This window comes from Branchiostoma belcheri, unplaced genomic scaffold (genome assembly GCF_001625305.1).
Source record: "Branchiostoma belcheri isolate BF01 breed outbred unplaced genomic scaffold, Haploidv18h27 scaffold38, whole genome shotgun sequence".
Lineage (NCBI taxonomy): Eukaryota > Metazoa > Chordata > Leptocardii > Amphioxiformes > Branchiostomatidae > Branchiostoma > Branchiostoma belcheri.
The window spans coordinates 1,174,326-1,190,078 of record NW_017803998.1 but is presented as its reverse complement, the minus strand read 5'-3'; the positions used below and the strand labels follow the sequence as shown (position 1 = coordinate 1,190,078).

The following is a 15,753-nucleotide window of genomic DNA, read 5'->3' as shown; positions in this document are numbered from 1 at the left end:
GCGTTGGTGGTGTAATGGTCAGCATTGTTGCCTTCCAAGCAGTAGATCCGGGTTCGATTCCCGGCCAACGCAACTTTCTTTTTTTTTTCTTCTTTCTTCATTTTTACTTACTAGTACATGTACTTTGTTTTGGTGTTTGAACTGTGGATCTGTGTGTATATTTGTCCAGACAGAGTAGTTTGATAGCAAGTGGGTGTCAGGGGAAGACTGACAGGCAGAATGAGAGGAGGTCAAAAGGTCAGACACATGAAATGGGGTGAAGGGCTCAGAATCTGGCCAGGGGTCGACATGGGGGAATTAAGGAAGAATTTCATATACTTCCCGCAAATCTAAAATTTCCGATTACTTTTTTCCCCCTCTTCTTCTTTTCAATCCTGATTCTCTATTACAGAATGCAATTGTTCAGCAATGATACTGGCCTGGCATTACACAATAGTTGAAGGCTGAAATTAGGAACAAACATGTGCTTTGTTGCGTAACACAAAAATAATTCAACTATGCGATCGCGCGATATGCTTTGTTCTGGGCTAGGAGACAACAGCTCGACAAGTGGAAAGACTGGTTTTCGGGTCTTTTCGCATTTGCATAAAGAGGTCACTCGCGGCCCCAGGTTACTATATCGGGGTCGAACTCTCGCTCAGTTAAGCGTGTTTCTTTGGTGCCCTATTTCCTGTTGTCTGGAGGATTCAAAAGTCGTAGTGCCTGTCGTTTGTACGTTCTGAACTTTAATGTTGACAAGATATAAAATCACCCAGTGTTGCCGGAAATCATACCCACAAGGCATCAGGATGTCCAGACTCGTGAATTTTTCCGTTCGGCTGTTTTCTTTGGACCACCACGATAGAAGGGCATTTTACACCTCACCGGTAAGTATTCATGTTAGCTGAAACTTGTACACTATAACGTGTGGCAAAATCATATAGTACACTGGAAATGTTTTTGTTACTAGTACTTCCGGGTTGGGAAGTATTGTTCTGGGTGGCTTGGCTGTGGGTTTGTAGCGTGGGGAGCGGATCCGGACGAAAGGCAAAAACGCTGACACTCAGGCTAATTTTGGTCCTGTTCAATTTCTGGACGTTACCTTAAAATGTCTGATAAACAGTATAATAAACTGGTCTGGTCTGGTCTAACAGGTGGTTTCTTTGACAGGTTCTGAAGAATCAGACGGTTTTCGTCTTGTACCGAGTCTTGGTGGCCGCCTTCTGGGGTTCTTTCAACGTCTGGTCTATTCTACACGCCGTGTGGAAGCAAGATTGGCTGTGGTTCGCCAGACTCACTCACTGGACCATGACTCTTCTCACCGCCCATCTCGTCTACAGCGCCGCCCTAGCGTGGAAACATCGGTACTGCAGCTCGGCAGAGGACGATACCCAGAGTTTTTCTACAGACAATGGTAGCAAACTGACATGGTGCTACAAGACTGCTTGGCTTCTTGCTAATCTGGCTTACAGTTCTTCGTTTTGCGTCACCGCACTGTACCTAACTTTGATCGCTACTCCGCGATATTTTATTGGGATCATGGAACACATTGTCAACAGTGTTATAGTCACCGTAGACATCTTACTAAACGGTATACCAGTAAAAATGTCCCATTTTGTGTACCCCGATTTAGTAGGGACTTCTTATGCAGTCTTTTCACTTGTATATTGGGCACTAGGAGGGCTTGGGAAAAACGGAGAAACTTTTCTATACCCGCCGATTAGATATGAAGAAGAATATAGGACGAGGACTGCGTTTTTTATTGTAGTGTGTTTGGTGGTTGTGTTGCCAATGTTACACGCTTTATGTTGTGTGTTATGTCATCTGAGATCAAAGTTTATCGTAGATCAAATTCCACGATTGTAAATTTATTGACTCTTAAGCTTCCCTTTAGAAAGGATAGCTAATACCCAGGCTATGTGTATGTATTTTAGAATTAATAGTTATTGACACCGTTTACATATACTGGACAAGGTTAAATATAAATGGCGAGTTGGAAATATTTTTGAGTGTTTTAATTGTACTTTGTAAGTTATAAGAATTCATTAGAGTAAGTGTAGCTAAAGAAGAACAGGAAAGAGACCATTAATTTTTAAGTTTGTTTATATTTCATGAAAACTTTCATTTCTTCACTGTCATCTGATATTATACCATGCTTTTCAGCCTCTGTATATGTTTCGTACACACAGAGAAAATCTTACAATGATTTTGCGCACAGATTTTCTGTAAAAGACATGTTTTCTGTAAAAAATGTTTTTGGTCTTTGACAAATACACGTATACTTCTCACTTTGTAATTCAAAAGATAAACGATAAAAGTCAACGTAGATTCTATACCATGTCACAAAGAGATGCGTCTATACACCAGCAAACAGTACAGAAACATATAACTTATATTACTAACATCTTTTAGATTGCTCTCTGTTTGTACTACAAGAATTATAAAGCTTTATTTCCTGCTTATTTTTTTACGTTAAATTACGTTTTATTTTGGTCTCGGGTCATGAAATACAATAAATGCCATTCATTCCGAGTCTCAACATAAATAGAGTTACAAATAGCACGTGCATTACGCACGCATTGAATGATTGATGTCAAAAAGTTTTGTGAAAGGACTGAAAGTTCTTGGAATTATTTAGATTTAATTGGCTGATACAGCTATCCCCCCGATACAGCCCCCCTCCCCCGATTCATAATTATACATGTACTAGAAACAGACACAGGTTGCTAGAAAAGTCTACACAGGTGGCTATCTTGAATCGTGAAGTAGTCTGGCTACTACGCAGGTTTGCCGCTGGACTGTATATACTAGCACTAGACATGGTCTCTAGCAGATGACAAGTTTGAACTTGGTCCCGTCCTCGCCCTCAGGGACCAGAGTTCCCCGCTCGATCAGACTCTCCACGAACTCAAACTCCATCAGCTTGTCGCCAAGGTCGTTTGGGATCCCGCCATACGTGGGAACACTGGCAGCCTGGAGTTAAAAAAACAAGGAATTCGAAATAGAAAGCTAACATTTGCAAAACAAATGCATGATAGATGAAAAAGATAAATATGTTTACCTTCACATGATCTAGCGTAACAGACGTCTTCCCTATCTATTCTTAAACTAGTATATGGTGACCAGCCCCTCCAGCTCTGTCCTGCTACATAATGTAACCTAACGGGTGTCTGCTACAGCACCGGTTACCATGGTGACAGACGTCTGGTCGAGGTCGTGTTTTTGGATCGAGAAGAGAAAGTAACTGACCAAAAACAATGTTTCCTTCTGTAAAGAATCAACATAAATAGAAACATAATGTTCTTTGTATCAAATTAGTACTTTCACATCTAAGTCTACAACTACACAAGGAATGGCGACAATACCTGAGAGCCGTCGCCTATGACCCCTTCTGTGATAGCCTGGGCGACTTTGGAGTCTCCTGCCAGCTTCTTCCAGATGATCTCCGGCACGCTTCTGATCACGTTCATGGATCCTGTCAAATACAAACGTGAGTTGGATTCATGATTAGTCTCTACCAGCGTTGTGCCAGAGTGTTCTAGGGTAGCGTTTAGGTTAGGTTGTAACGTTTAAGATTAGGATTCATGTACTAGGTTAGGGTTAGGCCTAGGGTTTGGGTTAGGTTTTTAGTTAGGTTTAGTCTTCAGAATGACCAACCCCCTCCCACCCCTTGTCTCAGGTGTACTGGAAACCCCCAAGTAATGCCGAGGCAAGTATTTGTCAGGGGCAAAATATCTGGCTTGACATGGGGTAGCGTGGTACTACCATACCACCGGGAGCTTCCTGGGTATCTCTGCGGTGCTTGGGCTGTTGCCCGCCCGCCCAGGTCATTTTTAATTAGGGCACGCCGTGGAATTTTTACGGCAACAACATTCACTAACCACTGGACAGTGCACGCTACTATAAGATGGCATATCTGGACATATTATAACATCTATAGACACCGTCTATATAAATGTAGATAGCTTCAACCCACATGAAGCAATTTTCTTACCCGCGATGCTCTTCTTGACGGCCAAGAAGAAGTCGAACTCCTCCTTACGGCAAACGTAGGCCAGGAAGATGTCGTATGTACCGTTGGTGTTGGCGCGCACAAACAGGTAGTACCTGGATCATATCATTCATGACGTCAAATGACAAAACAATGATTTTTCTTTCCTTCATTTTATATTTTGAATTTGAAGGCAGTAGCGTGTGTAACAAGCAACATTCAATTCTGTCGAAGTGATTGAATCCAGGATGTTCAGATTCTAATAACCCTACATGTACATGTATATATAGCTAACCACAGGGTACCTACTTGAAGAAACTCACCGGTAGAACTTATCGTGGAATCCGTGCTGGTTTCTACCCTTGTACACTTCTGCCCGCCCGGTGGCGTGCATTCTCTTGGCCACGTTTACTCGAGCCTGCACATCCTCCCTGAAGTTGGGAAATCCCTCGTCCACACAGTCCACGATCAGGTCCAGCCCCTCCCTGTCCAGCTGGGTGTAGGACTCCACACTGAACTCCTTAGTCAGGGACTGCCAGCCACATTCCCTCAGCGCCTGCAACATTTGGGGAGGAGGTATGTTAGCTCTGAACTACGGTGGCCCGTAAGTACAGCCCTGCGTGTCTGCGCGAATACCTTCCACGTCTGCGCGAATACCTTCCACGTCTGCGCAAATACCTTCCACATCTGCGCGAGTACCTTCCTCGTCTGCACGAATACTTTCCTCGTCTGCACATAAAAAACTTCCTCGTCGAAGGAAGGTATTCGCGCAGACGAGGAAGGTATTCGCGCAGACGAGGAAGGTATTCGCGCAGACGAGGAAGGTATTCGCGCAGACGAGGAAGGTATTTGCGCAGACGTGGAAGGTATTCGCGCAGACTGACGCAGAGCTGTACTTACGGGCCACCGTACTGAACAGTATTAAAGCAGATTTATTTCTTTACTCTAGTAGGCACGGGAAAAATACCGTGTTTTCGAATGAAAGGCATGAAAAAAGAGTAGGCGTTTTCTTTTATTACTAGCAGCAAGTATGTTGTAGAATGTAGCATAATGTTAGATGTACTTATATAATTGTATTTTTTGTTTTCATACATGTTATTTGTACTATGTACCTGCAATTAGCCATCGGTCATGTATTTGTAATACACGTCTTTAAAACTTCTTTATTAGATGTATTCATTTATACTTGATTACAGTTTAACAATGTAAAACTGAAATACATCAGAAACTGGCCCCGGTTGATAATGGGGAATCGAAGCTACAAATTTATTCATTCATCCATTCATTTATTCATTCATTCATTCATTCATTCATTCATTCATTCATTCATTCATTCATCATCCATCCATCCATTCATTCATTCATTCATTCATCCATTCATTCATTCATTCATCCATTCATTTATTCACTCACTCGTACATTCATTCATGCATTCATTCATTGCCTACCGTTTGAATCGCCACACGAACGTCCACTTGGAATCGTTTGATCTTTCCGCTGAGAATGGCGGTGTTCTGTTCTTCCACCAATGCCATGGCTCGTTACTTCTTTACTCGGATTACAACAGCAGTAGACTGGGGAGTACCAGGCAGCATAATTAGCTGATATTTGCACCACATTATAAAACAACAACACAACAATAAATGCAAAGGAGAGATAGTTTAAGCAAAAGAGGATCTAATTAGCATAATCAATGAGAAACATTTAAATTTGTCAGACGTAAAGTTTAACATCATTTGGCGAAGGTATGAGATCGTGGAACTCTAGTTCTGCTGTCTGACATCATTTGGCGAAGGTATGAGATCGTGGAACTCTAGTTCTGTCGTCTGACATCATTTGGCGAAGATATGAGATCGTGGAACTCTAGTTCTGTCGTCTGGCATCATTTGGCGAAGGTATGAGATCGTGGAACTCTAGTTGTGTCGTCTGACATCATTTGGCGAAGGTATGAGATCGTGGAACTCTAGTTCTGTCGTCTGACATCATTTGGCGAAGGTATGATATCGTGGAACTCTAGTTCTGTTGTCTGACATCATTTGGCGAAGGTATGATATCGTGGAACTCTAGTTCTGCTGCCTGACCCCAGAGCGCGATCATAGTGGATGTAGCATGACTGGAATAATGCAGTAGACTAGTATTTATCTGGAATACCTCCTAATAGTTTGTATGCATTGTGCATCCGTAGAAACGCACCAACACGTAATGGTAAACTCTCTAAAGGAAGGAAAATTGCAAGAACAGCCCTCCACTATTATAAAGCTAGAGGCGATTTCAGAGAGGCCTGGTACTAAGTCAGAAAACGTTTCTAACCAACATCTGCTTGAAAACTAAGGAAGATTTCGCCCCAGATTAGGTCATTTTTATCTTGAATAGTAGTAGACAAATTGGAATCCCCCCATGCAGACCCTCTTGCCACTAGCGGCTAGAGCTGCGGTGTTTTCAGGGGGAGGATGTTGTTCAGGGGCCGGGGTGAGTTGTATATCCGCGAAGCGGGCGTTACCGCTCTCAGTCTCCGTGGATGCTGCTCTCTCAGCCCGATCAAGCCCCTTCACCCCGAAAAAAAAGCAACCGCCGCTCTAGCCGCTCGTAGAAACAAAACGCCGGCCCGCTAGACGTCTGTGCATGTAGCAAACTAGTAGACGGAGACTACACAAAAACGACCCCCTTCCCACATCTGCTTGAAAAATAGCCCGTTACTAGAGTTGTCTTACATGTAGATCGGAGCGCATTCATTCCCAGAATAGAGGTGATCAATCTATGATATGATCAACTAAAATAGAAGTTCAAATCGAAAGTATGTACTAGTTTCTTACCTAGGAATCGCCGTCTGAAATTGGAGCTGCCCCCACGCAACGCTACTGTAGCCTCTAGTGCGCTGGTTAAACAAAGAACCAGGAAGATACTGACTTATATACATGTATCATTATAATATCATGTGACAGAAACTACGAAGGGAAATAGTCCTGTGACACTGACGTCTTCTATTTAGGATTTCCCAGAAATGTGGTGTGATCGAAACTGTATGTGAAACCGATAAAATTCCCCGCGTAATTTTTAGCAAAATGACTCATTCTCATAGAAACTACGTGTACGTGGTACGCATCGAAACTGTACGTGTATGCGAAACCGGTGGAAGTTCCCACTATGTGTAGCATGCAAATGACTTCGCTAGCTATCTCCTAATAAATTATGAAACGTCAATATTATACGCTGTTGCCAGCTTACGCGACCGACGCAGTAAAGGAAAGAGAGAAAATTTAATTACTAGTACCTAAGCTAATTTGTATAATTTGTGGGTCGTGTGGCGTAGCGGCAGAGTGCTCGACTCGGAGCCAAGAGGTCCCGGGTTCGAATCCTGAAACCGATCTTGTACCCTTGGGAAAAGCACTTAACACGACTTTCCTCACAAGTGAAAATGAGTACTGTCCTGTCCTGCATTTGTCCTCTGCGTTGGTGGCGACTTAAAATAAGTTGACGTAACTTGAGTGTGCCGTCACCATGTCATGAAAAATGAAAAAATGTTGGCGATTTTATTACTGTATTTCACAAATACGCGTACAAAAATGCAAATCAGGGCCTCATTTGCATGATTAATAAACATGGTAAAAGCCTTCTTTGCTAAAATAAGACTTTCATGCTTTTGACGACTTACTTGAGTAGAAAAAGTCATCAAATATAATTTTTGCTAATAAGGATCATTATTTGCATAATCAATGAAAACCTATAGAACAATTGCAATTGGAGATGGTATTGGGTCGTTATTTCATGATACGTTGATGCATGTACAGTGCACCATTATCATAGTACATAGATTATTCAAGGACGTTATACCCCTATATAACAAATATGTCCTTGGTAGGTCATACACAGTAAACTAACACACTGCCAAGGAGGTTCACATAGGGTATTTCCAGATTCCCGAAAGTTTCGCTACGTCACCATATCAGTTTCAGTTCCTCTTTCATAGAGGGGGGAAGCAACTGTCTCTCTATCATTCTTCTAACGCTCCACATTTCAGTCTGACATGGCGGTATGTCGGCCTGTTTCCGGGGCCAAAGAGGTGTCATTGAACGGTAAAATCAAGAGATTCCCCGAGAAAGATCGCCAGCTGTTGAAAACGGTACGGACAGTTTTTATTATGTCCGCTAAAGGACACTACATATAGTAATGTTGGTCCACTGATTATTTCCCGGCACAGAAGTATTGTTTTGAGTAGCTTTGTTGGTTTGTGTGTACGTTTGTGCAGATAGAGTTGGTTGACAGCACGTGGGTTGGGGGAGATTGACAGGCATAATTATAGGTCCAACGGTATCCAAGGTTAAGCGGATAAACACAGAACGTGGCCTTGGGAATAAGAAGTCGATATATGGGGGGAATTCAGGAAGCAAGTCTAATAAATTCTTGTTTGTATCTTTTTTTAATCAGAATATCTCCAGAAATAGTGATTGGACTTTGGTGGATATTATATTGTGTTATTTTCCCCCCATTGACACCAAGACCCTACAGTCTCACGGATGGCAGTCTCTCGCCAAGGACTTCAGAATTAAGACGTACACAGACGTAAGGAGGGAACATCTTACAGACATTGCTGATGACGTGGATGGCACCTGTCCCGACTTAAAGGAAGACGTTAAGGTAAAGGTCATTTAGACCAGACGGGCTATTCCATTTCTGTAAGGTAAGGGGGTGGTCATGTTTTCTCCACCTATAGTTTCAATTGTAGCATCTTACCTCATTTTTTTTACAACGGCCAAAAATTGATGTGCGCAAGTATGTCATCCATGAAATTAAGTCTTATTAATTTTAATGCTAATTAGTAACAATTCATTTTTATCCCTCCCTAGACTCGGCTTGAGTTGGTGAAGAGAATGCAGTGTACCGGGGAAGTGCATGTGTACAAGGGAGGGAGTGAGGAGGGGTCCAAACGTGTGTTCTACAGGTACGTATTTCAGCATTAGAAACCTGTAAATGTTTGTTTGTTTGTTTGTTTGTTTGTTTGTATTGTAGACATGGTATACCATGAACGAAATGCATACCCATGATGGATTTTTTTTTCTTGAAGCATCATAAGATCGTGTGTTTTGGATCTTACAAAGCTTGTGATTGGTTAAACCCAGACTGTTCCAATAAAGCCGCCTACCCCCTCCTTGATGTCCTACATGTTTGTACAAAGCTTGTGATTGGTCATGCCCAAGCTGCTCCAATAAGCTCAACCACCCCCTCCTTTTCGCTCTTCATGTTTGTACAAAGCTTGTGATTGGTCAAACCCAGGCTGTTCCAATAAGATAACCCACTCCCTCCTTGACGTCCTACATGTTTGTGCATAGCTTGTGATTGGTAATACCAAGGCTGTTCTAATAAGGCCGCCTACCCCCTCCGTTAGGTACTACATGTTCGTGCGAGCCAACACGACCAGAACATACGACCTGTTCCTGGCAAGTCTGTGCCGCAAGGAGGAAGAGCCGAGCTTCTTTGGGCTACTATGGAATGCTAGTATGTACATTTTTTGAAACTATTGTACTATACTATTTTGTAAACCCCAAGTTGATTTCATAATATCATGCAAAGGAGAGCAAACGTAAATTATCTCAATGTCCGCAAACGTTTTTATGGTATATTCTAAGTCATTTCAAAGTCCATGCTTCTTTTAGCTAGTTCCAGCAATAGTTAAGGTAACGCTTTAGCTGCATCGTATACCGTTTGACACTCATAACTATTATTTTCTGTATCTACCCACAGTTGGCTTCGTCCTGTTCCCCCAGCACATGCTGTACCAGATCATACAGGACCAGCTGGTGGCACAGATCCTCTCAAGGTGTATCGTCATTGCTGATGACGAGGTACTTATGTTATAATAATACCTATTCTTACCTATTTAATATTCAGTAGTGGTCAACACATTGGCGGTAAGCGTCCTCTGGAACGTATAGAACCTGCAGTACGAAAACTCGCACACACTTTGTAGGGCTGAAAAAAAATCATAGTCACAAGACTGGTTTGCTGATTCAGAACGTACATACATTGCAATCTAAATGTAAATAGTAATGCAGACCAAACAAGAAATAAGAGATTTGAAACCTCTGTCGCAAACAAACTGATGGTCTGACATACTAGTAGTACTTTCAACCTTGCAGGCTTAGAGCTTGTTGTACAAGTAACAAGCCCTAAGTGGGTATACCTCCCAGTAACTCTTTGGGTGGTCTCAATTCCTCGCAGCATTTCAACTACCAACTTGACCTTAAGGTCAATCTGTGGTTACAAAATAAACCTCTCATCCGTCTATCTAGTCTATTGCATGCAATAAACCTTCGAACACACAATCAAACACATCCAAAACAATACCTCGGTACCAGGACGTAACAAAAGTTGATACATTGCAAAATGTGTACTACTACTCATACTGACATATTTATTTATTACCTACAGGACATGTCTGTGACCTCCAAGGCACTTATGACGGTGGCCCTGTCGCGAGGTGTGGTCCCCAAGGGCCTCGGGGACAGAATCATCGAGTTCGAGTTTGTGGAAGACCTCATTGACAAGGGCTTTCTCATTCCTGGCGAGGATGGCTCACAAATGACTTTGAAGTTCGGATAGTTCAGTCGTATATCAGTCGTATAACCTCGTACTGACATAGCCATTCAATCATAACTCCAGTAAGGTTTCGTGATCGCTTATATGGTGTACATGTGTTCACATTCGTCGTAGGTCGTCGTGCGATACGTCGTACTTTTCAAGCAGGCTGCGACAGAACCAACTATTGACAATGATATAAGGTAGCCTTTGTCGTAATAAGACGACTCAATTTCGCACGACATATGTGCGACTACCCCAAGAATGTCCGCATTTTGGGATCGTACGACGATCGTACGACGGAAGTGCCCGTGTCCTTCAATAGCTGGCATTTGGCACAATAAAATCATCAGAGTATGCGATGCAAGGAATATAGAAATACACAAAATATGTGTCTTTGTAATGTCTTCTAGTTTGTACATTGTACAAAATACATACAAAACTATATAAACTAATCTAAGAGTATAGTTCAACATCGTATGCCGTTTTCCGTGAGTCGAAGAAACATTCGGCTTTATATTTTTTATAGTGTGGAGTTTTGGGTAAGACTTGTAGTCACACAGCGTGCAATGGTAGGGCTTATCCCCGTGTGCGTTAGATAGAGTGCCGCACTAGACTATCTCGGCGATTCGTCTTACTTAGACTTTTCAACATTATTGTGCTCCCTCTTTTCCTTTTCTTTTACATCTTTGCGTTTCTCGTGCATCAAAACAACATGGCGCTTTAGAGTAGACTTTTGAGTAGACTTGTAGTCGCACAGAGTGCAGTGGAAGGGTTTGTCCCCCGTATGTGTTAGATAGTGCCGTACCAGACTATCTCGGCGATTCGCGCGGTACGTACACTGCGGGCAGCGGAATGTTCTCTCGTTGGTGTGTGTCCGGATGTGTTCGGCTATCCTGGAGGTGTTGGAGGCGCTGTACCCGCAGATGTTGCACACGTACGGTCTCTCACCCGTGTGTGTCCGGATGTGCTTGACCAGAGCGTTTCTTGACCCGGTGGTGTAGCCACAGTACTCACACACGTGAGGGCTCTCCAGACCTGCAACAGAAAGGGTGAGATCTATCCCATTAATTTACTGCATTAATTTACTGCAGTGGCGTAGGGACCCCCAAGAATCCCATTTTTGAACTTGCCCTTGGTCTTCTCAACGGTAACCTGCCTGCCCAAAATCATGAAGTTAGAGTTCCTCCAAGAGTTATGCCGCTAAATCCACAGTCTCCCACACTAAAGCAAAGCTGATTTTATACCCTTCTCACGAAGGCAATAAATGGGATAAATATATATATATATATATAACGAAAGCTAAAGATTGATATATCATGGAATGCTCTAGATGATATTTTAAGTAACAAGTTATTCACAGTTCGTGAATCAATTGCAACAGATTTCAAGATACTGTCTGCTACAGACAGGTTTGAATAAATCTTTCAATGCACTAACTCCGGATTCAAAAAATGGTGAATACTTAAAAGACTACTTATTATTAGAAAAAAATGCTGAAACTCATTATTAGCTCCACTCGATTGTATATCATATTAGCTCTTTTTTTTTCAGTAATTAGGATGTTAAGTTTTATTCTATGCCTTTTCGTACCATGTTCAATAGTTGTTGCAATACATTGTAGCTTGTACAGACATAGAAGTGATTTATGACTTTTTGATGGTTCCACTGGATAGTCTAAAAATTTAATGAATAGATTTTAACAAATGATACCAACCTATATGTTTCTGCATGTGGGTTCGTAAGTTCTTTTCAGAAGTTCCCCTGTAACTGCAGAGGCAGCAGCCGAAAGGTTTCTCTCCTGTGTGTTTTCTGATATGAACGATCATGTGGCACCTGCTTTTAGATCTGTACCCACAGTCTTCACACACATACACGTGCTTTGTCCGGTTCCTGCGTATGATTGGCCGAACTGAGGCACCTTCGGGGTTAGGACTCTTTCCGTCATTGGAGGGTTGTCCCGTTGCTCTTCCAATCTTTTGTTTTCCTTTTGCTGATGTCTTTGGCACAGATTTTTTAGGGAGCTGAACTTTCTTTAATTTGGACAATACAGCTTCGCTCGCGGGGGTCAGTAGTATGCCCTTTTTAATGTTGGAGGGCTGTTTTCTGCCGCTAGATACCGCTGCAATCTTCAGTTCTGTTGCGTATGTTTCAGGCATAGATTCTTCAGAGTCTTCAGGGAACCAAACTTTCTTCATATGGGACATCACACTCTCGCTCACGGGACTCGGTTGCTTTCGTTTTCCATTTTTGCAGGGCGGTTGTCTACCGCTAGACGTCGTTCCAACCTTCTGTTTTCCTTTTGCTGGTGTCTTCGCCTTAGATTCTTCGTGCGGCCGAGCTTTATTTCTTTTATTGTCCACGGGACTTGCCGGTTGCTTGCTCTTTCCGCCATCGCTGGGGGGCAGTGGTCGGCCGCTAGATGTCGTTCCAATCTTCTGGTTTTCCTTTGCTGTGGTCTTAGGCTCACTCTCGGTTTCCGATTGCAGATCGGACTGAATAATTGTGTTCCACCTCAGCCTTGTCTTGTAACCGAGTTGTTCAGCTTCAAGTAGGAAGTCGTTTGACTCTACTTCTGCTTTGGTGTCTCCACCGTTCACATTTGGCACTGCGTTGTCCAATGAGCGCTGTGGTACATCTGACGTCACAGCTGACGTCACATGTGAGCCCTTCCCCGTCACTTGGCTCCTCCTTTTCTTGTGACGTAGGAAACCCGAGCTATCCTTGTGTTCCAACCTTTTTAATACTACCCTGGCATCACAAAATTCTAAGTGGTGTCTAACGTCCTCTGGAAGAGCATCAAAATACTTCGTCCCCACATCGGAAGACGAGCGTTTGGCTGTCGTCTTCGCAGTTTGGATGCGGTCGTTACTGGAAGCGCGCGATTGGTTGGTTTCAGCAGCAAGATTTTTGTCGTTTTGATTGGTTACCTTTCCTTTTTGACGTGAGACATTGTTGTCAAGTTCAACGTTACCATCCTTTGACCCAACTTGGTCAGATGGAGACATATTCGTGAGGCGTTGCACAGTACTTTCTTCAACTCGATGACACTCATTGGTCGCATGATCCTGCTTTGTTCCCATATTAGGAATTCGCTGTGAAGCATCCTGCTTACCCAAATCGTGTTCCATGTCTGCCGTTTTGTCTTTGGAGTTTCTCGAACCCGTTTCTTTCGTTTGGCTTTCCCCGGCCCCTAAGTCAGCGTACTCCCGTGCCATCAAGTGCTTCAGCACACTGATCAGGTGGTCTTTACCGGTGTGAAAGCCCCCAATGTTGATGTCCCTCCTGCTGAGTTCCAGAATCACCTCCTCTAGGTACAGTCTGGGTAGTACGGCCATGGTAACTTCCCGAGACAGGCCATGTAGTGGTGTCGGTACTGTGGCCATTTTACTGGCTGGAAAAAATTAAGGAATATGTATTACATGTATCTATCTTGAAAGTTCATTCGTGTTGGTAGAAATCAATATGAAGCGGTTTAAACTGTAATTTTCAACACAAGAAGTCCAATCTCTTGTGCTGGAAATTACATGAACAGTTTAAACTGCTTTATAATTTATAATTCATGCTTACTTTAAGATTAAGAATTTGCACCATTTGAACAAGATATTACATATTTCAAGCCTCCACTAAGTAAGTATTTAGAGCTTTTGTGAATTTCTTGTTTTATGCGTTTTCTCAATGATTTTGTATGTGGATTTTCCGCCATTGGCTTCCATAAGGCAATTGACATAAGTATCTTAGCACAGATAAACCGTAGTGTGCACTTTCTACCAACCATTTTGACCCTCACATCATCCACTTCCTGTCAGTCTGCGGTTATACCATTCCCCCCTCACTTCTTGTCAGTCTACTGTTGGCATGTTGCACTGTTTTCAAATAACTACAAACAACAGGCAAAGAAACAAACAAACAAACAAACAAACAAACAAACAGACAAGCACCCATTGAAAATAAAACCTCCCTACGCGGAGGCAATGAGAAGGAAACCAACAAAAATCGTGATCATAGCTTGTTCACTGACATGACATACGAAAACCGGAAGTTCCGCTGCAGAACCAAGGAAAGCCTCAAATTTAAATACTAGTAATTTCTTCGCTCGACCAAGACCTATTGAACCACACACCGCGAAAATCCATATACATGATTGTATACCTTCTTAACTAATGCTGCTAAGCCAGAAACAAACACCACTGCAAATCATGCTCGATAAAATATAACCCTCCAGGCGTCGTTTTGCTACAATGACATTGGAAGTTCACTGAATTTGTGGTCGACCACGTAATTTCCAATAAGATTATTAAGATACTGCCTTACTAAACAATACTACATAATCACAGAACACCGTTTATGACCTTTGATCTTTTGTTTAACCGCCCGGTCGTGCCCATGTGATCGTCGATCGTACAATCGCAAACTGTAGGGCATTCTTGTGATAGTTGTGCTTGTGTCGCACAGACTTCGGCTGTCTCGTTACCCGAAAACGTTGTCTTATATTCTCGTTGGTAGTTGGTTCTATCCCAGCTTGCTTAGAAAAGCCTACTACATAAAATTTAAGACGACCTACAAAGAATGTGATCATGACCGCACGCCACACCAGCTCGAATCAAATCTCAGACTAGCTACAAAAGTTTGAAACACCCCGTAGACCAACGTAAATCAACGTTTACGCGTACCAGGTTGTATGCAAAGTCGTTAAGTGACCTTCTTGTTCCACCTACCTGATTTCTGGACGATTTGAGACTGAAAATTCGCCTGGCAGTCAACAGGTACGAATCAAAGGAACACCTGTTACCGAATCCAAGATGGCGGATGACCTCTGAATGACTCCCCCGCAAACTTAATGCAAATTAGCAAAGTACTACAATGGGGTCGCTGCACATGCGATACTAGTACCTGCATGTAATGTTTGTTTTGTCCGCACCATGAAATGGTAAAGCTAGTGGAACCTCAGTTTTCATACGTTAAGTTTAGATGCGTTGAAACTCGGATAGGACCACTCAAACCGGGACGGGCCCCTTCTCTTATTGACATGTGTAGTGGGTTCTTTTTGAAGTTTCAATGCATTTGCTCTAAAAAAAGCTATAGGTCCGTTTTGTGTAGTGCAATTGGAGACGATACATATAAAAGTCAACTAGTAGCAAACTCATGAGAATACCCAGTTTGCTGTGACGTATTTAAAATTGAAATACTGTTACAGTAAATAGATTGCC

General features: G+C 42.6%; 3 protein-coding genes and 1 non-coding gene across 4 annotated transcripts; 2 read left to right on the top strand and 2 right to left on the bottom strand.

The window, feature by feature from the left end:
- On the top strand, positions 1 to 72 carry Trnag-ucc. Its single transcript has one exon. It is a non-coding gene; the product is annotated as a tRNA-Gly (tRNA).
- Positions 73 to 2,067: 1,995 nt separating this feature from the next.
- Positions 2,068 to 6,883, bottom strand: LOC109476554. Its single transcript, XM_019777540.1, has 6 exons — positions 6,784 to 6,883; positions 5,419 to 5,544; positions 4,294 to 4,526; positions 3,974 to 4,086; positions 3,345 to 3,454; positions 2,068 to 2,952 (listed from the first exon to the last, which is right to left on the bottom strand). The coding sequence occupies exons 2-6, from the start codon at positions 5,503 to 5,505 to the stop codon at positions 2,806 to 2,808; spliced, it is 690 nt and encodes a 229-aa protein (XP_019633099.1). The 5' UTR covers positions 5,506 to 5,544; positions 6,784 to 6,883; the 3' UTR covers positions 2,068 to 2,805.
- A 1,079-nt stretch (positions 6,884 to 7,962) lies between these two features.
- LOC109476585 lies at positions 7,963 to 10,794 on the top strand. Its single transcript, XM_019777571.1, has 6 exons — positions 7,963 to 8,090; positions 8,468 to 8,605; positions 8,815 to 8,909; positions 9,354 to 9,463; positions 9,710 to 9,810; positions 10,397 to 10,794. Exons 1-6 carry the CDS (start codon positions 7,995 to 7,997, stop codon positions 10,565 to 10,567), a joined length of 711 nt encoding a protein of 236 aa, XP_019633130.1. The 5' UTR covers positions 7,963 to 7,994; the 3' UTR covers positions 10,568 to 10,794.
- Positions 10,795 to 10,805: 11 nt separating this feature from the next.
- On the bottom strand, positions 10,806 to 15,380 carry LOC109476475 (zinc finger protein 37 homolog). Its single transcript, XM_019777410.1, has 3 exons — positions 15,262 to 15,380; positions 12,261 to 13,937; positions 10,806 to 11,581 (listed from the first exon to the last, which is right to left on the bottom strand). Exons 2-3 carry the CDS (start codon positions 13,927 to 13,929, stop codon positions 11,178 to 11,180), a joined length of 2,073 nt encoding a protein of 690 aa, XP_019632969.1. The 5' UTR covers positions 13,930 to 13,937; positions 15,262 to 15,380; the 3' UTR covers positions 10,806 to 11,177.
- Between the last annotated feature and the right edge of the window lie 373 nt (positions 15,381 to 15,753).

Coding starts and splice junctions, on each gene's coding strand:
- LOC109476554 (XM_019777540.1), bottom strand. CDS start 5,505: ATGGCATTGGTGGAAGAACAGAACACCGCCATTCTCAGCGGAAAGATC. Junction 4,527..5,418: donor TTCGTGTGGCGATTCAAACG/GTAGGCAATGAA, acceptor CAAATGTTGCAG/GCGCTGAGGGAATGTGGCTG. Junction 3,455..3,973: donor CGTCAAGAAGAGCATCGCGG/GTAAGAAAATTG, acceptor TGTATTTGACAG/GATCCATGAACGTGATCAGA.
- LOC109476585 (XM_019777571.1), top strand. CDS start 7,995: ATGGCGGTATGTCGGCCTGTTTCCGGGGCCAAAGAGGTGTCATTGAAC. Junction 8,091..8,467: donor ATCGCCAGCTGTTGAAAACG/GTACGGACAGTT, acceptor ATTGACACCAAG/ACCCTACAGTCTCACGGATG. Junction 9,811..10,396: donor TCGTCATTGCTGATGACGAG/GTACTTATGTTA, acceptor TATTACCTACAG/GACATGTCTGTGACCTCCAA.
- LOC109476475 (XM_019777410.1), bottom strand. CDS start 13,929: ATGGCCACAGTACCGACACCACTACATGGCCTGTCTCGGGAAGTTACC. Junction 11,582..12,260: donor CCACATGCAGAAACATATAG/GTTGGTATCATT, acceptor TTTCTGTTGCAG/GTCTGGAGAGCCCTCACGTG.